General features: G+C 32.9%; 1 protein-coding gene across 1 annotated transcript in view; it reads left to right on the plus strand.

The window, feature by feature from the left end:
- The window catches only part of LOC145254798 (surfeit locus protein 1-like), a 45,722-nt gene extending 26,886 nt beyond the window's left edge, over positions 1-18,836 (plus strand). The window contains exons 6-9 of the mRNA XM_080113585.1: positions 947-994; positions 5,535-5,652; positions 10,728-10,809; positions 18,561-18,836. Of these exons, the coding sequence (XP_079969711.1) occupies positions 947-994; positions 5,535-5,652; positions 10,728-10,809; positions 18,561-18,660 (348 nt within the window). The 3' untranslated portion in view covers positions 18,661-18,836. The remainder of the gene's footprint in view (positions 1-946; positions 995-5,534; positions 5,653-10,727; positions 10,810-18,560) is intronic.
- Positions 18,837-27,010: the final 8,174 nt, after the last annotated feature.

Consider the following 27,010-nt stretch of genomic DNA (forward strand, 5'->3'; position numbering starts at 1 on the left):
GAATCTGTCTCATGTTTGCAATTCAAGTTAAAGAGTTTTTACTTGAAACACGATTTTCATCCGTGTGTTTACATATATAAGCACCAAATCTATTTATATAAAATAATAGTGTTCATGTGTATCTGTGTGTACAACCCTCCTACAGTTGACACCACTGGACCAATCATAACCTGACATGATGATGGTCTCCGACCTAGGGATGGTGCACATCATTTTTTGGATATGACCTTAAACTATATCCGATGGTGAAGCCCCAGCTTATGGACTTTGGGGAGTGTGGAGCCACCCTTTTAATTGCCATTACTCCCAGGTCCACTCTGACCAAGAGTGGTAATATCTGTTAGGGTCCCAACTATGGGTTAAATAAAAATATTAAAAAAATATATTCTATTAGAAAAATTTTCTTCAAAATCACTGGATTCGGCATTAAATAACCTGGAAAAGGTTGATATGCCATAAAACAAAAATAACCAACCAACATCATTTTTCAACATCATGGTTAAAGGTTAAGATCATATTTGATGTGGCTCTTCATCAACTCTGCCATCTAGGGAAGGTGCACACTAAGTTGGGGTATCTTTGCTATAAATGTTAAACATTGTAATTGTTTCAGTTTTTATGCGTAACAATATAAGTGTAAACTTTGATATAATCTATTTGTTTTAAAGTTCATAGTTGGATTTCAGTCACTTCATGAGGTTCTTAAAAAATTTTAAACACCTTAAGCAATAATTGCTCTTATAACTTCCACTTACTGCAACAGTGCCTGGGAAATGGGTACAGCAAAGTCCCGCACGAAGCGCGGGTATCTTTGCTAGTATATATATAATACACAGATATGAAGAATTTTTATTTCACCAAATGATGAAATACAATTAATTCAAATTCTTTCTCATCAGTAACATGAGAAGCGAAGCTGAACGTTTTATTTCATTTTTTTTTTCAGATTACAGGAGAGGTAGACATCGTTGGCGTTGTACGACATACCGATCCAGTAAGTAATTTATTTCAATATACCCAGCTATTTCTAATTGTTTTCTCATTGTTTTAAATATAAATATCAGCTAGGCTTCAACCTCTGTCCCATTGACGAAATGTTGCATCCCTCTGCCTGTTTTACAAGTATTTTAATGGTAGATGCTCTGACAAACTACTTGTACTTGTACCCCCTTAACGTAAATACCCCCCCCCCCAAAAAAAAAACCTGACAAGCAGTAAAATCACACCCCTACACAGTAGACATCCCCAGAGGCCAGAAAGCCTTTTACTCTAATAGTTTCTTCCCTAGAACTGCTAGATTTTGAAATTCCCTTCCAAGTCCTTGTTTCTCTAACTATACTGCCAAGCAGAAGTTCAAGTGTAATGTAAACAGACATCTTGCTGCACAACTCCCTACATAGTTTCCCTGCAAATGTTCCAGCTAGTAGCACCCTACATCAAAGTGGCCCGTGCCTTATTTGAGGTTAAAATGCAATAAAAAAATTTTTTTTTTAATTCTAAGATCTCATATAGCAAAGTCTCTCATGACCACTAGAGAATTTCTGAAATCACCTTTGTCTTGTCCACTCATATTGTCTATTGTATTGTCCATTCACTTGTATTGTCAATTGTATTGTCCATTCACTTGTATTGTCCATTGTATTGTCTTTTGTATTGTCCATTCACTTGTATTGTCTATTGTATTGTTCATTCACTTGTATTGTTTATTGTATTGTCCATTGTATTGTCCATTCACTTGTATTGCCTATTGTATTGTCCATTCACTTGTATTGTCTATTGTATTGTCCATTCACTTGTATTGTCTATTGTATTGTCCATTCACTTGTATTGTCTATTGTATTGTCCATTCACTTGTATTGTCTATTCACTTGTATTGTCCATTATATTGTCCATTCACTTGTATTGTCTATTGTATTGCCTATTCATTTGTATTGTCTATTCACTTGTATTGTCTATTCACTTGTATTGTCTATTGTATTGTCTATTCACTTGTGAACCTTTGTCACCACACTTTTATTGTCTTTTTACTTACAATTTTGTTTCTCTTATTGGCTCATCTCCACTTTTTTTTATTTCTTCTAAAAAAATGGTTATATATTTGGAAATAAAATTCAATGGAAGATATGTGCCATTCAAAATCACAGTAATGCGTAAACACACTGGCATAGAAAGAAAATGGACGTTGAATTCTTAGAATGTGTCCAACAAGTCTTGTAAATTTTATTTATGATGATGATTTCATCCCGACTGAAGAAATAACATTCCAACTTGTCATGGAGCTGTCTGTCAGTTTTAAAATAATTTAGTAGATTGCTAAGCATTAGTTAATAGCTAATTCTTGGAGATGTGAAACCTATAATTTATCATTGAATGCAGTCAATTCATGGTTTAGGATAGAAATGTTCATAAATATGTATTTGTTGTAAACTATTTCTTAATTGCTATCATTCGTCTGTTTTGTGGCATATCAACACATTTTGGAGTTATTTAATGCTGAAACAAACCTATTGTAAATGATTGTTTAAATTTAATTTAACATAAGTTGCTTTTTTTGTTCAGTAGGGTCAAATTTGTGGCTTCATACAATTCTTAATATTAGTGCATAATTTAAAGTGACACAGCTGATCTCATAGTCTGTGACGACATCCTTTAAACCAGTCATACACTCTATATTCAGGTTCTGCTTGATGTTGCCACTTCACCTCTAAGTTGACCGCTTGGATCCAGGAACATCAAAGTTAATGATTTTTCTTGGCCACTAGTCAACTACCATGCATTGGATATGGCCAAGCTGTCTCAGTCTATTGCAGTATAAGGTTTCGTCTACTGAATGGTGGTCAAGCCAGGATCTCAGTTCATTGAGAAGGGTTCTATCAGCAAGCTTTGAGGTGCATATCTATCGTATAATTGCATGATCACTGCAAATAAGTGTGTTAGTTGGTCGGAAATAATTTTAAATATAATCATGTAGTAACGACACGGCCGCCTCAAAAGAAAATAGCTGCTGAGAATGCTTCCAACAAGTCTTGTATATGATGTTTATGACAACGATTTCTTGAGTCGTTATGAAATCAAACATAATTTTAACTTGTCATGAAGGTGTCTGACAATTTTGAAAAGAGTAGACGGATTGCCAAGCATCGATTAATAGTCAATTCTTGGAGATATGAAATCTATAATTTACCATGCACATTGAACCATTATTTGCAGTCAATTGATGAAAATGTTCAAAAGATGGAGTTTACTGTCCAGGATGAAAAACCTCTTTTTTTATAATTTATACATGGAGTAAGGATTTCTTTTAGTTTCAGTTTTTATATAAAACCCAAACTCAGCAGCCATTTTGTTTTTTACAGAATGGTGAAGGTAATGAAGATATGTACTAACAGTTTAATAAATCTAGCAAACAACAATTAAAATTATCCCCCTTTTATATTACTCTATCAAAAAGAGGGAATAAAGTTTAATCCTTTGTTTTTCTTACGAATAATTATCTTTATAATTTATGCATGCAGTAAGGATTTCTTTCAGTTTCAGTTTTTACATAAAACTTGAACTCAGCGGCCATTTTCTTTCTTGAATGCTATCTTCACATTAACTAATCATGTTTACAGGTTTTGCTTTAAAAGAAAAGTTTAAAATAACATTTGCAATATGAGACCAAGTAATAAAAAAAAACTTAGAATAGTGGTGTTTTCTTAAAAGAATTACTTGTTAATCCTGCATTTCTTGCATACAACTGTAAAACAAATGGTTTTAAACATTTATTTGAAATGATAAAAATACTAATAAAAACATTTAAATGTTTAAATTTTTTTTTTAATACATTCATCACATATTCGTAGAGCTGTCTGGCAGATGTTAAATAATTCTGTGAATTGCTGAGCATTGGTTAATAGCTAATTCTTGGAGATGCAAAATCTATAATTTACCATTGAATGCAGTCAATTGCTGGTTTAGAATGGAAATGTTGAAAAGATGAATTTCATTATTCAATATAAAAAAAAACTTACGAACAATTATCTGTATAATTTACTAGCTGTTCCACTCGGCTTTGCTGGGCCCCTATGTACTGTTCATACCTTTATGTGCATATGTATATATTAAAAAGTGCGAATATGTATGGTAATGCCTTTCTATATAATAGGCTCCCTTAACTATCATAGAAAAGTTGGTAAAGACAGCAAACATAAAATTTTTTAACTTTGACCCCAATTTTGACCCTTTAACATTTATTGTTTTGGGCTCAAATCAAATTATAAAGTTAGATCCATGTCTAAGTAACCTATATCTAAAATTTCAAGTGTTTAGACCCAAAATTGGTGGAGCAGTGTGGTAGAATTCTCAATGGTCAAATCGTTGAACTTTGACCCCTAAGCGGCCAAATTTCTGGCCGAAAAGCGATTAAAAAGATTTTCCCAAATCTCAATACCCCTTATGTTAAATCTCGAGTCTGTAGACCGAAAATTGACAGAGTAATTTGGTAGGGAAGTGTACACAGACAGACACACACACAGACATTTTCACTTTTATATATAGATATGTGGAGTAAAGATTTCTGTAAATTCAAACTCGGCAGACATTTTCTTTTTATACTATTGTGTCTACACATTATCGAAATCACTTTTACAAAAGAATAAATAGGATATATAAGGAGTTGTGTTTGAAGGTTACGACAGTGTAGTTTTGTAGAAAAACAACTCAAGATAAAAAGAATAAATGACAATACTGAATGACTATAAGTCAGTAGTAAACATATATACTAGCCTGGTGGCCTGACGTTGCTCGGTATTGAATAATTATCAACGGATGTTTCACACTCACATATTTTTATTGTCATCGAAAGCAATGAAATTGCCTGTTTTTCATTCAATTCAATTGATTGCATACTCTAATTGGGGACCCATCATGATGCGCCTGGAGGAAGCTTCACATGACTCTTGCAGTGACCAAGTTCACAATATTTTATAGTCTACATTTCCTTGTAGAGAACCTACTGTTGATTTTATAAAAAAATTTTTAATATATAATGGCTTGCATTAAAGTTTAAAATGAAAAAGCCAAGTATCATTGTGAAATTGTTTTAACCAGAAATTCATTTCAAATGCGCCCCTGTCATATCAAAGAACCTACTGTTGATTTTATATGTTGGGTCTTCCGGCTTATTTGATATTAAAACTTTTCAAATGCACTTGTGATGTTAGGCTGTGTAAGGTGTTAACGTTGGTTAAAATCGCCTGTTCCTTCTTTCATCAATTTTTTTCAATTAGCGATACTTATCAGAGACATTCCAGTACAAAACCTATCTAAGAACACTGTACCTTCATGTGAAATTTAATAAAAATCAACCTAACCATTTTGGAGTCCATATAGAATGAACTCACAGACACACAGGCTAAGTTTCTAAATTTACATAATAGATAGATAGGCAGATTGATAGATATATAAATAGATATAGTAATAATATGTAGTAATAAATAGTGATATTTACATTTGAAAACAAAAAATATATATTTTGACATTGTTTTATTCAGAGACGTCCATTTACCCCCAAGAACAATCCTGAATCACATGGTTATTGGCTACAACGAGATGTTGAAGCAATGGCTGAATCAGTTGGTTGTGCCCCCATCTTTTTAGATGCAGACTACAGTAAGTAAAAACAATGTTTGTATTTTCCCTTTGAATTAAAAAAAATGTACAAATATTTTTAAGATATGTGCATAAAATCTGTGCATTGTGCTATGATAATAGTTTAGTTTTAAACTAAAACCTGACAGACCAACAGAAATGCTATTTCAGACCAACATGCTTTACAGACCAACAGAAATGCTATTTCAGACCAACATGCTTTACAGACCAACAGAAATGCTATTTCAGACCAACATGCTTTACAGACCAACAGAAATGCTATTTCAGACCAACATGCTTTACAGACCAACAGAAATGCTATTTCAGACCAACATGCTAAACAGACCAACAGAAATGCTATTTCAGACCAACATGCTTTACAGACCAACAGAAATGCTATTTCAGACCAACATGCTAAACAGACCAACAGAAATGCTATTTCAGACCAACATGCTTTACAGACCAACAGAAATGCTATTTCAGACCAACATGCTAAACAGACCAACAGAAATGCTATTTCAGACCAACATGCTAAACAGACCAACAGAAATGCTATTTCAGACCAACATGCTTTACAGACCAACAGAAATGCTATTTCAGACCAACATGCTAAACAGACCAACAGAAATGCTATTTCAGACCAACATGCTAAACAGACCAACAGAAATGCTATTTCAGACCAACATGCTTTACAGACCAACAGAAATGTTATTTCAGACCAACATGCTTTACAGACCAACAGAAATGCTATTTCAGACCAACATGCTTTACAGACCAACAGAAATGCTATTTCAGACCAACATGCTTTACAGACCAACAGAAATGCTATTTCAGACCAACATGCTAAACAGACCAACAGAAATGCTATTTCAGACCAACATGCTTTACAGACCAACAGAAATGCTATTTCAGACCAACATGCTTTACAGACCAACAGAAATGCTATTTCAGACCAACATGCTTTACAGACCAACAGAAATGCTATTTCAGACCAACATGCTAAACAGACCAACAGAAATGCTATTTCAGACCAACATGCTTTACAGACCAACAGAAATGCTATTTCAGACCAACATGCTAAACAGACCAACAGAAATGCTATTTCAGACCAACATGCTTTACAGACCAACAGAAATGCTATTTCAGACCAACATGCTTTACAGACCAACAGAAATGCTATTTCAGACCAACATGCTTTACAGACCAACAGAAATGCTATTTCAGACCAACATGCTTTACAGACCAACAGAAATGCTATTTCAGACCAACATGCTTTACAGACCAACAGAAATGCTATTTCAGACCAACATGCTTTACAGACCAACAGAAATGTTATTTTGGATTTAAGCTTTACTTGTTAGTTCCTTTAGTACATCCCAAAACAGAATAAACATGTTACTGTTGGCCTGACGCCATATTGAATATCCACTCGAGACAAGGGAAATAGCTAAATATATAGAAGAAGGCTACCAAGTTTGATAACTCCAATTTTAACATTTCTGGTGTCAGGTGTAAGTCAAAGGTCCAAAAAAAAGGAAAAAAAAAACTCAAACAAAATGGGTAATTAACGCAACAAGTCTCTAAGAAATTTCAATAGAGACTCTCATCTTTGTTAAACAGTCTGCAACAAATGGAACTTTTTTCTTTCGCAAATGAATGCCTCTTCCCTGTGCGATTTGACCACAGACTGACCAATCAGAGGTGTGGCACATTGATCCTTTCTATCGCTTAAGGAACTCGGACAGCTTCCGGTTTGAAGGAAAAAAAACTCCTTACTAAGAGAGACGCCAAGCAGATCGGATCCTTTCCTCGCTCTCTCCATCTCTGTGTCATCTCATCCGGTATCAACAATTCCCACTGGGAATAACTACCATAACTGCACCAGGTGGCCAGAGTCCAGTTTTGACCAGGAATATATCTCCCTGTGAACATTCGCCAGAATAAACCTTCTTTTCTTTGTTACGTTTATTGAAGTTGTTGTGTTTGTTGTTTCAGTAGATTGTGTTGAGTTATTTATTTTCTTAGGTTGTGCCCCAAAAGCACAAACTCTAAAGACCTGTTCCTGTCCCCTGATCCATTCAGTTTGGATTTCTACCTTTACCCCAATATCCCTTTACTCTGGCCACATCAACTCTCAAATGTCTGTCACTTACAAGATTTGATGATTTTAAAATCTTTACCAAAGATGTGTTGTCTGTTTTGCAAAGTACTTCAGACAACTTGGGTAGTCTGAAAATTTCTTGCAGCATCGCAGCTATCAATACACCTGTATCAGTAGCTTCACTGAGTGCAAGAGTCTCTGATGGCAACGGGCTTTTTGTTACTCAGTCAAGTTTTTTTGATAACCAACATATAGGAGCCAGTCCATTCATCTTACCATAAACAAAGATGATAAATCCACCATGTGAGGAACTATCCTCCAAGCTGGCATAGGTAGCATCAGAATAGTAAACACACTCAAATTTGAAGAATTTCCCAGCTATGGAAAGGATATGACACCTGTCTTTGATTTAAGCTTTAATAGTGACTTATTGGCTTCAAAAAGTAACTTCACTTTAGATTTTTCTGATATTACTTATCCTACACACATCAAATGACACATCAGGTCAGGTCTAGGTAGATACCCACATCATTTGACCTGTTGGTCTTTTTAAATCTGTCTTTGTTTGTATTGCTGTCCTCCCAGACGAATAACGATTTCAGTAACTGTAAAAGAAAACCATCTTGCATGCGAATTGTATTTATTATTCAATTAATTTAATACAGGATCTTTTAGCAGGTGAATGATTAATTCATATTAGCTACACTTGATTGTCCAGTGAGCTATAAGGTTGGAGGGGAAAATACTCTAAACTTCATATTGATGATCACTTAGTTACAAACTACGTTACAATTAATATTTCAATCAACTTGAAATCATACCTTGTTTCTTTTTACTAACGAATCACCATTTATCATGGCTAAAAGCCACTCATGGATAAAAATTAATGAGATGTATAGATTGTTGATTGATGAGAGGAATTGAAAATGATAAATGGAATGAACAAAATTTGGTTATTTATTAAGACTGTTTATGACAAGTATTTGTTGATATTGGATTTGAAGAAGGCCATGCAGGAAAGTAGTTCTGTGGTAATTTGATCCACAAATAGGGACTTCTTGAAAAGAAACTCTGTCCATGGAAATTGTTTGATATTAGGCACACGGAAGAAAAGAAACATTCTTTGCAGTTGTGGCAAAAAGATCAATTCTTGTTGTGAATGTCTTACATAAAGGAATCAAAGATTGGAACTCGGGTTGAGCACCTTTAGAAATAATAATAAAGCAGAGAAAGACTGTTGGAATCTCATCTGTTAAAAAGGAGACTACAAAGAAGAGAAGAGATCACCTCCCACCAATGTCGTGTTGCTGAATGTATATATAATTTTCTAGCTGCACTTCAAATGCTTGCTAAAATCATATATGCACCTGACAATTCTTTTGTTGCTATTCTCAAAATCAACAAAGACGAATTTATCAACATATGTTTTACTTACAATTAAACTTCTTGTTTATTGACAAAGAGAGAGATGTTAGTTGTGTGGAGTTGGTTAATGTGTGGCTCACTGACGAAGAGGTGTCAAAATGTCAATTTTGCTCGCCACTGTCAGTCTGCTCTCTTCTCTTTTTTGTTTATTTTTCTCTTATATAGTCATAAATCAACATTCCTGGAATTATAAACATCAAGATACCACATTCTCTTTTTCTATTTTGCTTTGTGGAATTCATAACTTCTGACCCTGGAATGTAAACAGTTCTTTGTTTTCATGATAAGTACACTTCCAGTCATTTTTATGGTACACAAAAATGTAGATCAACTCCATTTGGAATGTGCCTGTATGCACACCTCTGTTTTCAAATGTTCATCGCCACATCTCCATATTCAACACTAGATTGTGAAGTCAATTTTGAACTTTGTCAAGGTAAGATAGGTGCTTCTTGAAAAGAAACTCTGTTTATGGAAATTGTTTGATATTAGGTAGATGGAAGAAGAAATGAAAAATTCTTTGCTGTTGTGGCAAAAGATGAGTTCTTGTTGCGAATGTCTTACATAAAGGAACTAAAGATTGGAATTCAGTTGAGCACCTTTCATGAAAATAGTGATAGAGTAGAGAAAGACTGGTGATATCTCTTCTGTGAAAAAAACTATAGAGAACAAATCATCTCCGACTGGATTGTGAAGTCAATCTTGAACTTTTTTGAAGCAAGAAAGGGTACTCTGAACAGCACCTCTCTACATGTGACAGCAGTACTTCATCTCAGGGCATATCTGACTCTTATATACATAGATGGTTTCTCTTTTTAATTTTAAATATTATGATTTCATTTTTTATCATTTATTTTCTTTTTAATTTTAAATATTATGATGTCTTTTTTTCATCACGTTTTCTTTTTAATTTAAATATTATGATTTATTTTTTTTTTCATCACTTTTTAAAATTTAAAATATTTTTTTTCATCACTTTTTTATTTTAAATATTTTTTTTCATCACTTTTTTATTTTAAATATTTTTTTTCATCACTTTTTTATTTTAAATATTTTTTTTTCATCACTTTTTTATTTTAAATATTTTTTTTCATCACTTTTTTATTTTAAATATTTTTTTCATTACTTTTTTATTTTAAATATTTTTTTTCATCACTTTTTTATTTTAAATATTTTTTTTTCATCACTTTTTTATTTTAAATATTTTTTTTTCATCACTTTTTTATTTTAAATATTTTTTTTTCATCACTTTTTTATTTTAAATTTTTTTTTCATCATTTTTTTAATGTTAAATATTATGATGTCTTTTTTCATCACTTTTAAAAATTTTAAATATTTCTTTTTTTCATCACTTTTTTTTAATTTTAAATATTTTTTCATCGCTTTTTCTTTTTAATTTTTAATATTATGTTTTCTGTTTAATTTTAAATATTATGATTTCTTTTTTTTTATCACTTTTTTAAATTTTAAATATTTTTTCATCGCTTTTTCTTTTTAATTTTGAATATTATGTTTCTTTCTTTTTCCATCACTTTTCTTTTTCATTGATTTCTTTTTCTTGTTTCGATAGAGAGCAGCGTAACAGGTGGTCCTTTAGGCGGACAGACAAGAGTTTCTCTTCGAAATGATCATCTTACTTATATCTTTACTTGGTAAGTGAAATTTTTTTTTCTCATTTAACCATTTTAAAAAATCATTTTTATGTATCCTTTTTTTTTATTCTCCACAAGAAAAATAATAAAAAAAATATGGTTCTTCTTCATTCTTGTAGCGAAATTCGACGGCCGAAAAAATGAGTTTTCATTAAAAAAGCAATAATTACTTATTGTTTTTCTCAATTTCAACAATAAAAAATGCTATCTACATAATTGTCATGTTAGAACTAGTTTAATATTACTGCGTTATCTCTATATAAATAAAATGAACTCATTTTTTACCGTCTGATTTTGACATTAATAGGATTAAAAATCAAGATATTTCATGCAAATATAATATGCACAAATGGCAGAACAATATCTGAGGTGTGTTATAGGCTTATTATTTCTCAAATTCCTCGATAATCTTAGATTTCTATACTTTTTCTGCTGAGAAGTCACGGCCAAAATCGGTTAAGATCAATGGAAGTGGTAAAATATTTTCTCTCTAATAAATTCCTCCTCCCCCTGCCACCACTTAACACCGTTTGGGGATCGTTCACAAGGAACAGTTGAGAAGAGAACACCGGTTTGGCTTCGTAGTTCTTTCATGTGAAGTTATTTAAAATCACTAAACTAAGCTGCAGTGCTCTGTGGCATAGTGGTTAGCGTGCTGGACAATTCACATTATATTTTCACGTTCGTGCCGACCTACCGTAGTCGTTTTTTTTTTTTTTTTTTTTCCTAAACAACTGGAATGGACTTTTCTTGGTGGCCGAACTGTTAACGTTGCAGATGTTTTTTTTTTTTTGTTTTTTTCACACTTTATTTTCCTACTTTTACTCATGACTCCGGGTTTGATCCTTCCTACTTACCTACCATAACATTTTTTAAAACCCCCCCCCCCCCGTCTCAGAAACAAACACTCGGGCAACGCCGGGTACCCCCGCTAGTTATTATATAAAACGTATACTTTGTAGAATAGATGATTGCGTGACATCCACCATTAATTGTAATAAAACGGACCAAGTTACTACCCTTGAATTTATACTGTTAATTTATATACACATTTGAAATTTTTTTTTAAAACTATTTTCATTAATAATTATTTTTTTATTTTATCGGGTTTTTTTTTGTAATTTTTTGATATTTTCATTACAGCAATATGACAATCCAGTAGATACCATTGTTTTCACTTGAAATTCAATAATGAAAAAGAATCAAAAATATAGCATTGTTATTAATTATTTTATTGTTATTATTTTATCTCTTTTCAATATTACATTTATATTACTTGTATGTTTTACAACATATCAACCCATTTTGGATGGTGCAGTTTCCATGTTTCTTTTTTCTTTTTTTTTCTTTTACTTATTTGAGAAAATGTTTAAAAGTTTATGCTACTGTTGTTCCAGAATTGTAAGAGTAATAATTTTAAGCGCCAAAGGTCGGCATATGCCCTCTGTAGAAAAGCATGTGCCCTCTGTAGAAAGGCATGAGAGTCTTCAAGTCCAACGTAAACAAGTTCTTGATGAATCATCCCCCTAAGTAATCCAATTTACAAAATTCCCACTACTTATGTTTACTACGCTATAATCCCATTGACTAATGTATACCCATTAACCCTTATCCTTGAGTGGGCTCTAGGCCTTGATAAGTGGTGATTCCTGCATTAAAAAAAAAAAAAAAACTGAAACCTGTTCGATATGAAAAATAAGATAAATTCAAATTCAGGCGCTATCGTCGTTCAAGGTGGCAATATTTAAAAAAACGTTTTCTTTTGTTCCACTACCGTGACAGATTATCTTGTGCACATGATGTTGCTGTCAGTTAGGAAGAGGAAAAAAAAAAAAGAATTATAATGGTGGCGGTGAGGGAGAAGAAATAGATTGCTGATTGTTGAGAAGAATTCCGAATTGAACCTTTTTTCTCTTTTTGAGAACAAGCAAAATTCCCAGATAAAAATTGATCCTGGATATGACTTTAAATTATATCTGATGGTGGGGCCCCAGCTTGCAGGCTTTGGAGAGTGTGGAGCCACCTTTTAATTGCCATTGCTCCCAGGTCCACTCTGACCCGGAGTGGCAGCACCTGTTAGGGTCCCAATAATGGGTTGAATAGAAACCGATTTGAAAAAAATAAATATATTCTATTAAAACAATTTTCTTCAAAAACACTGGATTTGGCATTAATTTTTTTTTTTAATAACATTTTCATCCCAAACAAGGCACAGTGCCACTTTGATGTAGGGGGCTACTATCAGGGACATAAATTACAGAGGTACTATGTAGGGAGTTGGGCAGCAAGATGTCTGTTCATATTACATTTGAACTTCTGCATGTCAGTACAGTTGGGAAAGCAGGGACCCGGAAGGGAGTTCCAAAGTCTAGCAGTTCTGGGGAAAGAGTAGAAAGCTCTCTTACATCTAGGGATCTCTACTGTATAGGGGTGTGATTTATCTGCTAGTCGAGTTTGTCTGAAAAGGGTTTATATGCCGTAAAACAAAAACAACCAATCAACCGGATAAAAACTATAGACAATCTTTCAGTCATAAATAAATTTTTTCTGATGCAGAAATGTCTGTGCTAGTTGGTTTTATCACACCCTGACCAATCAGCTTGCAGGATGTATTAATTTCGTCTGTCCTCTTAAGATGTACTGTGGGAATCACAATCATTCAACAAACGAACCCTGGATGCAATCGTAATGTTACACGACCTAACACGTTTAACCTCAGTCGCAAAGGAGACAAAGAATAGGAAAAAACTTCAACTTACTGTTTCAGGCTTTAAGAAAAGACCATGTGCATAAGCTGACTCAAATCTAAATTCTACTCAAATATCAGACTTAAAAACTTTTACTTCCCATACAATATGTTATACAGAGTAACCTCCATGGGATACATAAGGATCGGCTAAACCCGTGTCTTTGAAGTAAGTGGTCACAAGACAATTTCACACATTTTATGTAGTTCTTTGCATTATTATTGTACTCTATAAGATCTTTTAAGCTGCACTGGTTGGCCAATAGAGAACATACAAAGCAGTGCTGCATTATATGATCCTCTGTTTGCTTAGCAATGCCACATAGTCAGAACCTGTATTACCTAATTCTGAAACCTCTGACCAGATAGTTAGGAGAGGGGAGTTATCGAGTAAACCAGCTGAGAACTCCCCTCTTGTGAATGATAGTTTCAGCAATGCTCTGGACACCTTCTTAATTGTATATTTCGTCTCCTTATTAAAAATGTTGGAAAAATTATAGAGTTACCTTCAACATTAAAAACACCTAAACAAAACAAAAAAACGTTATTGCACACATGCATAAGCTAACCCAAATTTAAATTCTACTCAAATATCAGACTTAAAAACTTTTACTTCCCATACAATATGTTATACAGAGTAACCTTTATGGTGACCCATTCCGCCCATGTTTTACGTATCTTTGATAATTAAGAATATCAATTCTTATATTTCTTTTTGGGCATTATGCCTTCTATTACTGTCTTCAGACAGAAGAGTTCATGCAACCTCTTGAACAAGTACGTTTGGCTTTTAACTTGATTTTAACTTACTAATAGGTCAAGAGTAGATGTGTTCCTTTGTTTAGTATTTCTCAAATCTCACATTGCAGTATGAGAGCCAAAATGATTATTGATAAAAACTTGAGATCTTGTAAGATGAGCCCAAGTCGGGTTTAATCACTTGCACATAAATAACCTTACGAATCGAGTAAATGTAAAATACAGAATGGCCTTATGCCAGCCTAAGAATTTATCTTTATTTCAATCGGTAAAAAAAAAAAATGCATTTCAAATATGTATTATATAACTATATTTAAAAAAATATATATAGTATGCAATTATTGTAACGTTACACACATTTCGTTTACACGCGTGCTAACATGTAGATATTCGGGATCCAACACGTTGTAGACTTAGTCCCAAAGGAGACAAAGACAAGGAATAGGAAAGAAATTCAACTTACTGTTTCAGGTTTTAATAAAAGACCTTTATTCTTCATTCTCTGGTCACACGTGACTTCACGTACGTCTCTAACGTTAACATAATAGTGATCCTTCTCTCTAACGTGATCCTGATCCTCTCTTTTTGTGTCTTTTTCATTTCTTCCTCGTCGTGATGTCAATCCGCACATGGTTTGGAATTTGAATACAGCCATCATACGTGGAAATATCATTGAAGTCTCTTGATCTGCACATATCTCCCTCTTTCTCTGAGCTCATCAGTATTAACTTATATAACACATTCATCATATAATCTCTACTTTGTGTGCGTTTGTGTTCCCTATGGACTCCAAAAACGCTCGGCCGATTTTTATGAAATTTCACACAAAAATACTTTGTGTCTGGAAATGTCCGTATACAGGTTTTGTATCGGAATACCTGTGATAAATATCGGAAATCAATAATCAAAAAAATACCATTAAATGCCAACTATTTTAATGTTACACACATTTCGTTTAAACATGTGCTAACATGTAGACTTTCGGGACCCAACACATTGTAGACTCAGTCGCAAAGGAGACAAAGACAAGGAATAGGAAAGAAATTCAACTCGCTGTTTCAGGTTTTACTAAAAGACCTTTATTCCTCATTCTCCTGCCACACATGACTTCTCATTACGGCTGTGACGTCACCCACGTCTCTAACGTGGTCTCAGATGTTGTCATCTGTGTGCGCACATTCCTTTTATATCTTTTTCTTTTTCCCTGCCATGACATCATTTTGCACACAACTTGGCATTTACACATGCACTCTGTTGCACAATAAAGAAAGACATCTCTTTTCTTTCTCCTGTCCCTGCCCACTAGAACTCTTCATTTTCCTCGCTCGGACACTATCAGGTTCTTCTACCTATATCAAACGGTGTCGATAACTGTATTGAACAAACCTTTCTGTTATTGTTATAAAAAGGTTTTAATTTTGCTTTTGTGTGGTGGTTTCCATTCTATACTACAGCATCTCATTTCTATCGACAGATATCCGAATTATCTCCCTTGAATTATTTGCACAACACGAGAGGGAGAGATAGAGAAGAAGTTAAAAAAAAAAAGATGGTAGATTTAGACAAAAGTGGTGATTTAGAATCATTTGAGTGATCTCCCTTGGATCGATATCTAAGTTATCTCCCTTGAATTTTATTCGCTAATATAAGAGGAATGGGTTTTTGTCCAGAATCCCTCCTTAAACAAAAATAAAGAAGAATCTGTATGATGCATGTACCCATGACGAAACGAAAAGATCATATTCCAAAACTCATGTAAATTGATCAAGTTGTTTTATTTTTTATAAAGAAAATCATTTTTAAGTAATTAATAGGAATTCATAGGCATTACAACATAAATGTCGCAAGTTTGAATTATTATTGTGTTATTTCCCTTTGTTTCTTGAGATTGTTTTCAAAATGACGGGCAAGATAGTCACACGTCGGTTATTCATAAAATTTGATTTTCTTATTTAAAAATAAAACTATTTGATCAATTTACATGATTTTTGGAATATGATATTTTTGTTTCACTAGTACATCATACAGATTTTTTTTTTTTTTTTTTAATATTGGAATTCGGGACAAGAACTGACCAATACACTCTCCTTACAGAAAATTATAAAAAAAAAAATTTGAGGAAGATTTTGTTGTTTTTTTTTAAAGCCCAGCACAACAAAACAAAAAAAAATTGTAAATGATAGTTGCATTTTCTTTTTAAATAAATAGAAAAAAGAAGGTTTTAATATGAATATTAATACACAAAAAACAAAGTATAGATATTAGTGTTGGAACGATTACTCGGAATCGGAAAAAATCGGAGCTTTTTGGGGTATCAGAATCGCAATCGAAAAATTTGAGCCTATTTTCCGATGCCAAAACAAATTCCTTAAATTATCTTTTTTATTTGATTTTGGTTTAAGAAACATCTTCCACTGCTTGTAGTAATAATAAAATAATAAATAGTTATTGATTTAAACTTCCCGTAAGACTAAAATCTCTATTTAAGAACATTTAAGATGTGTTTCTACTGTAATCGGGACAAAATAATAATTTTATAGTTAAATATTTAGAGATTTATAAAGAATCGGAATCGGGAATTTAGTATGGAATCAGTAATTTTATCGGAATCAGAGAAAATATTGGAATCGTCTCATCATTAATAGATATATACAACTAGCAGGAAAACTCAACGTTGCCCGGGATTGAGTGAAAATCAAAAAAAGTTTCACCTTTTCATATTTTATTGTCATCAAAATCGATGAAATCGCCCATTTTTCAATCAAAACAATTAATTGCTTGTTCTAGTAGGGGACCCACTGCAGTGCATCGGGAGGAAGCTTCACATGCCTCTCTGCAGTCACTTAGCCTGTAATACATTGTAGTTTACATTGCACTGTAGAGAACCTATTGCTGAGTTTATAAAATTATTTTTATATAATAGCTTAAATTAAAGTGTAAAATACAAAAGTCAAGTATCATGATTCAATTGTACTCTAAACAAAAACACTCATTCTGGATGCGCCCCTGTTATATCAAAGAACCTACTGTTGATTTTATATGCCAGACCTTTGTGCTTGTGCGTCCTCATGGCACTTCTCAAATGCAGTTGTGATGTTAGGCTGTATAAGGCATTAACTGTGTTCATAATCTCTTGTTCCTTCTTTCATGGTTTCTTTCTTTTTTTTTTATTATCGACGTTTATCAAAGACATTCCTATACAAAACCTATGTAAGAACACTGCCAGGCACATAAAGTATATTTGTGTGAAATTTTTTTTTTTTTTTTTTAAATCGGCCCAGCCATTTAGGAGTCCATAGGGAACGAACTCACTCACACACACACACACACACACACAGAGTTCCTTTTAGATAATAGTAGAGATATTTTCATCAATATTATAATGTTCTGCCATCCTCATCTGAAAAAGTTCAGAAACATAAAACATGTTCATTCTATGTTTTTGCCAAATTGAACTGAATATTTGTGTGTATATTCAGTTTTCTTTCTCTTTTTTTTTTTTTACTGTTATCCTCATCTCCATAGTTGTTTTCACCATGTTTCAGCCAACTTATCCTCTGGCCTTCTTCAGGTGATTATTCGTGACAGGATAGGGATGCTGAGTCTTGTAACTGCGTCTCCAGTAATTACCGGCTTGCTGTGGCACAGTGGATAGAGGCATTGAGTCTCTATGGTTTTAGGTGAGCATTGTCGGAAGATAGCGGTTTCAATCCTACTCAAAGCAGCCCAAAGAATTAGTTGGCGAAAATGTGGTAAGACAACAACTATGGAAAGCAGTGATTACTGGGGATGCAGTTACAAGACTCAGCATTCCTATCCCATCGCAGTTAACCACCTGAAGAAGGCCAAAGGATAAGTTGGCCGAAACATGGTGACAACTATGAAGATTAGGATAAAAAGATGAGTTTGCAAAAAAATGAAGACGTGAATTATGAAGCCTGAAGGATTAAAAAATAAAAATAAAATAATCTGAATATTTGTTTTTCTTTATGCAAAACCTATCTAAGAACACTGTCAGGCACATAAATTTGTGTGAAATTTCAAAAACATCGTCCCAGCCATTTAGGAGTCCATAGGGAATGAACTCGCGTATGCACACACGTTTCCTTTTATATAAATGTAGAGAGATTTTCATCAATATAATGTTCCGCCATCCTCATGTGAAAAAGTTTAGAAACGTAAAACATGTTCGTTGTACGTTTTTTCCAAATTGAACCGATTTTTTTTTTTTTTTTTTTTAATACAGGTTTACTTTGACTGGCTTCACAACTTGGATGTGGTATAAAATGTTTCACCGTCCCCCGCCTCCAGAAACGACGGCCAACATCATGCGAAGGATCAAATAAAAAATTGTAGAAAGGAGTTGAGAGTCTGAGCAGCATTTTAAATGGAAAAGTCTTGAAAAGATTTGAATAAATGCGATTAAAGACATTTTCTTTTTTTTTTTTTTTTATGGCTTTTATAAAAACTGGACAAATTTTGGACAAATAATATTAAATATATAACCATTACTTTCACCTTCCTATTTTTTTTGTTTGTTTTTATATATGACTAGCGTGAGTGCCCGACGTTGCCCGGGTGTTCACTTTTTTTTTTTTTCATTTTTCTTAAACTTTTTCTTCTAGGGGATGGGACATCCAACCAGATGTCTGACATTTACCCCTATTTTAGTGAATCCAACCAAGAGATCTTTTCAGGATTCTAGCCGTCCCTTTCAGTGCAATCATTTGTATTTCACTTGCACTTGGTTCACCGGGTATGCTTGCTATGTACTTTTTGTTTGTCAGTGTGTGTGTGTGTGTGTGTGTGTAGTAGGAAAAAAAGTTTTGGTAGGTAGGTAGGCTTGAACTCGAAGCCTTGAGATGAATAGTCTTATAACTTACCGCATCGTTATGAGAGTAGCAGAATTGAGAATGATTGAAATTAAATGATTAAAAATTTAAGTGAAAGTTCACACAGGTGCATAAATTTAATGAGGTCAAACATCATGCCATAGGGGAATGAAATCCTGCACATAACTTTGGCTGCACTGCAAGCCAGTTTTTGCATATTTATTTATTTCCCCCAAGGTGTTGGGAAAGACCAGCTCCCCCATAAAATGGGGAGTGCCCAAATGAATAGCAATTGTCTGATATGAGGAGTTTTCCCCACATTGATCAAAGCTCATTGCTTTCTGGACATCCCTGGCACGAGTGCCAGGGAGGTTCGTTTGCTACAGATTCAGTTTCACTTATATACAGAAAAGCCAAACAAACACGAGGAGACCAGGAAATACCGTGAAAATAGCGTCTAAAAGTGGCTAAAATAAAAGATAGACATGACCTCGTTTCGTAAACCGTAGATATTATAATCTACGTAGCATATAAAACGTTCTAAGAAACAATAACTGCCCTGAGCTTCCCCTTCTAAAAGCCTTTGCTGGACATACAAAAAATGTGCACACACTAACACATATTTTGCCTTATATATATATAGATAGATAGATGAAAAGAATACCAGTCCCAGGACAAGTAAAATCAATTTCATTAACAGAACAGTTCTACACCACTTTTATGTCCCCCCTACAAAGATTCAAATCAAGATATAATTACGCTATACTTTATGTCTAGAATCCTTATTCCAATTTTGATTAAAATCTATAGCATTTTTTTTAGGCTTTTATAAAAAATAGACAAATTTTGGACAAAAGATATTAAACCATTGCCTTACCTTCCTGCTTTTTTTTTTTTTTTGTTTTTGTTTTTATATATACACTAGTAGACCTCCCTGCATTGCCCGGTCGTAAAATACGCATAAATATTATATTCTAATTGATGCAAATTTCTTATAAATTATAAACAGAAATACCATAGGTATTAAACATAACATTAAATTCCTTTTAAAAAAATTAAATAAAAAACGGAAAGAAACTGAAACATGCATATTAGTATTGTTTTTTTTTTTCTAAACAATTCACTTTTTGTAAGTAAAAAAATACTTCAGCTGAGATCGAAAACCAAAACCTAAAGACAGTGAGTCAAGTCTGATAACCATTAGGCCAGCTTTACACGATCTTTAAAAAGTGTTTTCAAACCTACTAATTCTTAACATAATGTGAAGGGTTTGTGCATGTGCAGTTGTGAAACAGTTGATAAACCTGATGACCATCAAGTACCAATTTTTTAATATTAACCCCTTAGCAGCCTTTTTCGTCCAGATGAAAACTGATGAAAAAGTTTTCCACAAGTCTGAATACCCTAAATGCCAAATTTCAAGTCTGGAGATCAAAAATTCGTGGAGTATATAGGTTGAGAAGTGTCCTTACACACACACACACACACACACACACACACACACATTCTCATTTTTATAGATATAGATTAAAAGAATGCCTGTCCCAGTACAGGTAAAATGAATTCTGTCAACAGAACAGTTTTGCATTACATTTATGAAGATTCAAATAAAGATATAATTATATTAAACTTTATATCTAGAATCCTTATTCAGATTTTGATTAAAATCCATTACATGATTTTTGATTCAAGAAAATCTCTCTAAAATTTAAGTCTCAAGAGCCACTTTTTGTAAGAACCAGACAGCTGAGAAGTGACCCCCCCCTCAGATTTTGCCCAAAATCACATATATTGTGGGTAATAACCCAAAAAAAGAAATTTCCAAAAGGATTTTTACCTAATTTAGAGCAGTTCAGAATTTATGTCAATTTCTATTTTTTTTTTTTTTTTTTTTTTTTTTTACCCTGGGTCTTTTAGAAAAAATCGAAACTTTGTCAAGCATTTTCTTGCGACACCAAAACTTTTTCACGGTTATCTTCGTTGAACATAACAGACAAGCTCTGGAAAAATTAAGAAAAACGGAAATGTACTTGGAATACCTCTCGTCACTTTTTTGACGTCTCTGAAAAATGTGAAAATGCGAATTTTTTGCATTTTTCAGCCCAATTTTTTTAAAAGCCCCAGGTATTCCATGAAAAGGTATTATTCATCAGTTAATATACCTAACAGAGAAAGTCCTCCAGCTGTCAAACCTGTGGAATACTGTGGGGATTTTGAGATAATTGGCCCCAAACATTGCCCTAAAACATAAAAACAAAAGGAACACATGAAATAAAAGGGACAAATAAAAACAAAAAGAACAAGTAAAAATAAAATGAACAGACAAAAACTAAAGTAACACATAAAATAAAATTAACACATAAAAATAAAATGAACACATAAAAATAATGGAACACATAAAAATAATGGAACACATAAAAATAAAATGAACACATAATAAAATGAACACATGAAAATAAAAGGAACACATGAAAATAAAATTAACACATAAAAATAATGGAACACATAAAAATAATGGAACACATGAAAATAAAAGGAACACATGAAAATAAAATGAACACATAAAAATAATGGAACACATAAAAATAATGGAACACATAAAAATAAAATTAACACATAAAAATAAAATTAACACATAAAAATAATGGAAAACATAAAAATAATGGAACACATAAAAATAAAATGAACACATAATAAAATGAACACATGAAAATAAAATTAACACATAAAAATAATGGAACACATAAAAATAAAATGAACACATAATAAAAGGAACACATGAAAATAAAATGAACACATAAAAATAAAATTAACACATAAAAATAATGGAACACATAAAAATAATGGAACACATAAAAATAAAATGAACACATGAAAATAAAATGAACACATAAAAATAATGGAACACATGAAAATAAAAGGAACACATGAAAATAAAATGAACACATAAAAATAATGGAACACATAAAAATAATGGAACACATAAAAATAAAATTAACACGTAAAAATAATGGAACACATAAAAATAAAATGAACACATAATAAAATGAACACATGAAAATAAAATTAACACATGAAAATAAAATTAACACATAAAAATAATGGAACACATAAAAATAATGGAACACATAAAAATAATGGAACACATAAAAATAAAATGAACACATGAAAATAAAATGAACACATAAAAATAATGGAACACATGAAAATAAAAGGAACACATGAAAATAAAAGGAACACATGAAAATAAAATGAACACATAAAAATAATGGAACACATAAAAATAAAATGAACACATAAAAATAAAATGAACACATAAAAATAAAATTAACACATAAAAATAATGGAACACATAAAAATAATGGAACACATAAAAATAAAATGAACACATAATAAAATGAACACATGAAAATAAAATGAACACATGAAAATAAAATTAACACATAAAAATAATGGAACACATAAAAATAATGGAACACATAAAAATAAAATGAACACATAATAAAAGGAACACATGAAAATAAAATGAACACATAAAAATAAAATTAACACATAAAAATAATGGAACACATAAAAATAAAATGAACACATGAAAATAAAATGAACACATAAAAATAATGGAACACAAAAATAATGGAACACATAAAATAAAATGAACACATAGAAATAAAATGAACACATAGAAATAAAATTAACACATAAAAATAATGGAACACATAAAAATAAAATTAGCACATAAAAACCAAATGAACATATAAAAATAACTTTCCCATTCGAAAATTAAAATATTTCAAATTTATATTAAAATTTATTCATATTCATTAGACACTAATTAAGTAAGATTATTTAAATTTTATTTTTTCTTAAGACCTCTTAAACTTTTTGTAAGAACCAGACAATTTTTTGAACTTCGAGAAGTGACCTCTCAGATTCTGCCCTAAATCACATATATTGGGGGTAATAACCTTGAAAGAGAATTTCCAAAAGGATTTTACCTAATTTTGAGCGATTCGGGATTTATGGCCATTTCTATTTTTAGACCCAGGGCAAAAAATGAAAAAAATCAAAATTTTTCCAAGCATTTTCTCACGACGCCAAAACTTTTCTGCAGCTATCTTTGTTACACGTAACAGCCAAGGTCTGGAAAAGGTGAGAAAAACTGAAATTTATATGAAGTACCTATGGTGTCACTTTTTTTTTTACACCTCTGAAAAACCTGTAAATGTTAATTTTTTGCATTTTTCAGCTCAATTTTTTAAAGCATCTCAAGTATTCCATGAAAAGGTATTATTCATCAGTTAGTATGCCTAACAGAGAATGTCCTCCGGCTGTCAAACCTGTGGAATACTATGGGCATTTTGAGATAATTGGCCCAAACATTGCCCTAAGTACAAAAGGGCATGTTAAAAAAAGTGCGTAACGGACGACGCCTACACTTAGATACATAAAGCAATGCGAAGAATTGTACATCATAACGTGCTGTAATGGTTATGAAAACAAAATTTATGGAATTTTGCTTCATTTCTTTTTTTTTTTTTTTTTTACAAAGGAGTCACCACTTATCAAGGCTGGAGGTTACTCGAGGATAAGTGTTTATGTGTATACATAAGTAGTGGAAATTTTTTAAATTGAATTATTTAGGGGGATGGCTCTACAAGAACTTTTTTACGTTGGACTTGAAGACAATCAAACTGCAGTCAGCTGGAAAGCAGGCAAACGGAAGATAGTTCCAGAGGCGTACAATTCTAAGATAGAAGCTTTGTTCATGGAATCTAGATTTAGGTTTAGGCACAGATAAAGAGTCTGGGGAATTATTGACAGTAGTTTTGACTAGACGAGTGTTTTTCATGAAAGCTTGACGAGGGGGACCATAGATTGAAGCTCAGACGAGCACTTGCCATGAAAATAACGATGAAGCAGAGACAGGCTCACAACCTCTCTTCTGTAGGAAAGAGGTTGCAGGGAAGAGAAGAGGGCATCCCCCACTAAGCTACGAAGTCTATTTTGAACTCTTTATCTGTGCCTAAATGAAAACGTAGATTCCATGAACAAAGCTTGTTTCTTAGAAGTGCACGCCTGTGGAACTCTCTTCCGTTTGCCTGTTTTCTACCTGACTACAGCTTGGATGTCTTCAAGTCCAACATAAACAAATTCCTCATGAACCCCCCCCCCCCGAAGTAAGACACTTTATCAGATCTCCATTACACACAATAACCTTTATCCCCGAGTGGCCTTCGGGCCTTGATAAGTGGTGATTTCCATGTAAAAAAAAATGAAATAAAAAAAATATCAGCAGAAAAAGCGATCCCCCTGTAGAAAAGTGCACAGTTGAAGTTGAAGATATTAATGTTTTTAGCCAATTTTTTGATATTTGGCGTCTGAAAGATCGAACTTCAAAACGATGCTGATCTTGTAAAAATGTGTCGCTTCTGTCGAAAGTTTTAGGCAGATATGCAAACATACATACATACATACATACATTTATATATTGATAACTCAAATTTTCAACCCAAACCGATTAAAAAGCTTGCCCTATCTCTGAATACCCTTTATGTAAAATTTCAAATGTTTAGACCAGAAATTGTCTGAGTAATTTGGTAGAAACCGCAGAGGTCAAATTTTTTTTAACTTTGACTTCTATTATGATCTCTTAACATTTATTGTTTTGGGCTCAAATCAAGTTATTAAGTTAGATCCATGTCCAAGAAACCTATATCTAAAATTTCGAGTGTTTAGACCCAAAAGGAGTTTGGTAGAGTTCTCAAAGGTCAAATTGTTGAACTTTGACAGCCAAATTTCTGGCCGAAAACGGATTATAAAGATTTTCCCAAATCTTAATACCCTATATATCAAATTTCGAGTGGTAGATTTAAAATTGACAGAGATATTGTGTAGGGAAATGTACAGATAGACACACACAGACACTTTCACTTATATATATACTAGCCGCCCAGCGTTGCCCGGTCGTAAAATACACTTTAATATGATATTTTAATTGATGCAAATTCGTCTTTAGCCTATTTTCTATTTATTATTATTATATTGTGCCCAATACATAGTAGTGGCCGCCCAGCATGGTCTAATCACAAAATATGCTTAAATACAATATTTTAAATTATGCAGATTTCATATTTATTTTTATTGATTATTGATTATTGTATCTATAGCACTTTCTTTTTTTTTTTTTTCTTTTTTTTTTTTTTACTCATGTTCACCCCTTACAAAGCATATCGCCACTTGGACGTAAGAGGTTACTATTTGGGGCCATGTCTAGGAAAGATTAACAAGATATTTGTTTATGTTACATTTAAACTTCTGCATATCAGTACAGCCAGGGAAGCAGGCAGCAGGAAGGGAATTCCAAAGTCTAGCTGTTCGAGGGAAGAAACTATTAGAATAGAAAGCTTTCTGGCATTTAGGGATAACAACAGTGAAGGCGTGAGATCTTATTGCTATTGTTTGTCGGGGATATGTACGTTGAGTACTGATTTTAAATGTAAAAAAAAAATATGACTTCAGTGCCATCAGCTGGAATCGAAACTAAAACATACAGCTCTCCAGCCTTATTTGTTACTATATGATCTAGGTCCATGCACTTATAAAAACTTAAAAAAAAAACTAATGTTGCTAAAGATATATATATATATATATGTATTTGCCCATGTGTAGAAAATAACAATTTAGTCGAATTATGCTTGCCAAGTTCCATTTTTTAACCTCTTAGCAGCTATTTTTACCGGCTAAAAAATAAATTGAATTTGTTCCACGTGTCCAAATCTCCTATATATCATTTCAAGTCTGTAGACCAAAAATTGATAGAGTAATTTGGTAGAGACTGTTCCTTGCACAGACAAGGTCACTTGATTACACACACACACACACACAAACACACACACACACACACACACACTAATATGACGTACATTGGAAGAATGTCAAAGTTTTTAAAGTCCTGTTGGTTATTGATTAAATAATCATTTCTGATTGATTGACATGAATGTTGACGCAAATTATTGATCTCAGGGACAGTTTTTAACTTTGCCAACAATAATAATGAGCGTCAAAATAACATTATGAGAGAGAGAGAGAGAGAGAGAGAGAGAGTGCGAGAAAGATAGAAAAGGTAAAGAAAAGAGGAAAGTGAAGGACGGGAAGTATGAAGGAAAAGGTAAAGAAATGGAGGAGGAGGAGGAGGAGGAGGAGGAGGAGGAAAGTAAGAGATGAGGAAAAGTGAGAAAAAGAGCAAAGTAGAGAGAGAGAGAGGAAGACAGACAGACAGAAAGACAAAGACAGCGGCCGTTACTGAATGTTGGTTGTGTGGTGTTTACACACCTCGCTTTTATCGCAATCATTCATCATATCCAGTGTGCGTGGTGGGCAATAGAAAAAGAAGTATGAGAGAAAGTATATTAAGAAAGAGAGAATTACTCAGTGTGTAACTGAGACAAAGAGAGATAGAAAGAAAGAGAGAGAGAGGGGGGGAAGTGGTAAGTAAAAAGAAGATATAAGAAAGTTAGTCAATGAAGGGAAGAGATAAAGGTATTGCCTCAGAATTATTTGAGTTATCTCCCTTGAATTATTCTAGTCTCTTGCCCGGCAATTAAGAAAATGTGTTTTATGTGTGCGAAAATTCAAAACGAGCTCTTCCCCTCTCCTCCCCCTCTCTCACTTTAAAAAAAAAAAATCGTTGGACATTATCTTGCCTTGGCCTTGATTAACCACGACAGTAGTCGTACACGTGCCACAGGGCTTATGAAGAAGAACCTGAAGTCCTACCTAATTAATATTCCTGGTGAACCAAGTGCAAAAGATATCCAGACAATTGCACTTAAGGGAACAACGAGGATACTAAAAAGAGCTCTCG

This window comes from Euprymna scolopes, chromosome 30 (assembly GCF_053919585.1).
Source record: "Euprymna scolopes isolate OS-2025 chromosome 30, ASM5391958v1, whole genome shotgun sequence".
NCBI classification, from domain to species: domain Eukaryota; kingdom Metazoa; phylum Mollusca; class Cephalopoda; order Sepiida; family Sepiolidae; genus Euprymna; species Euprymna scolopes.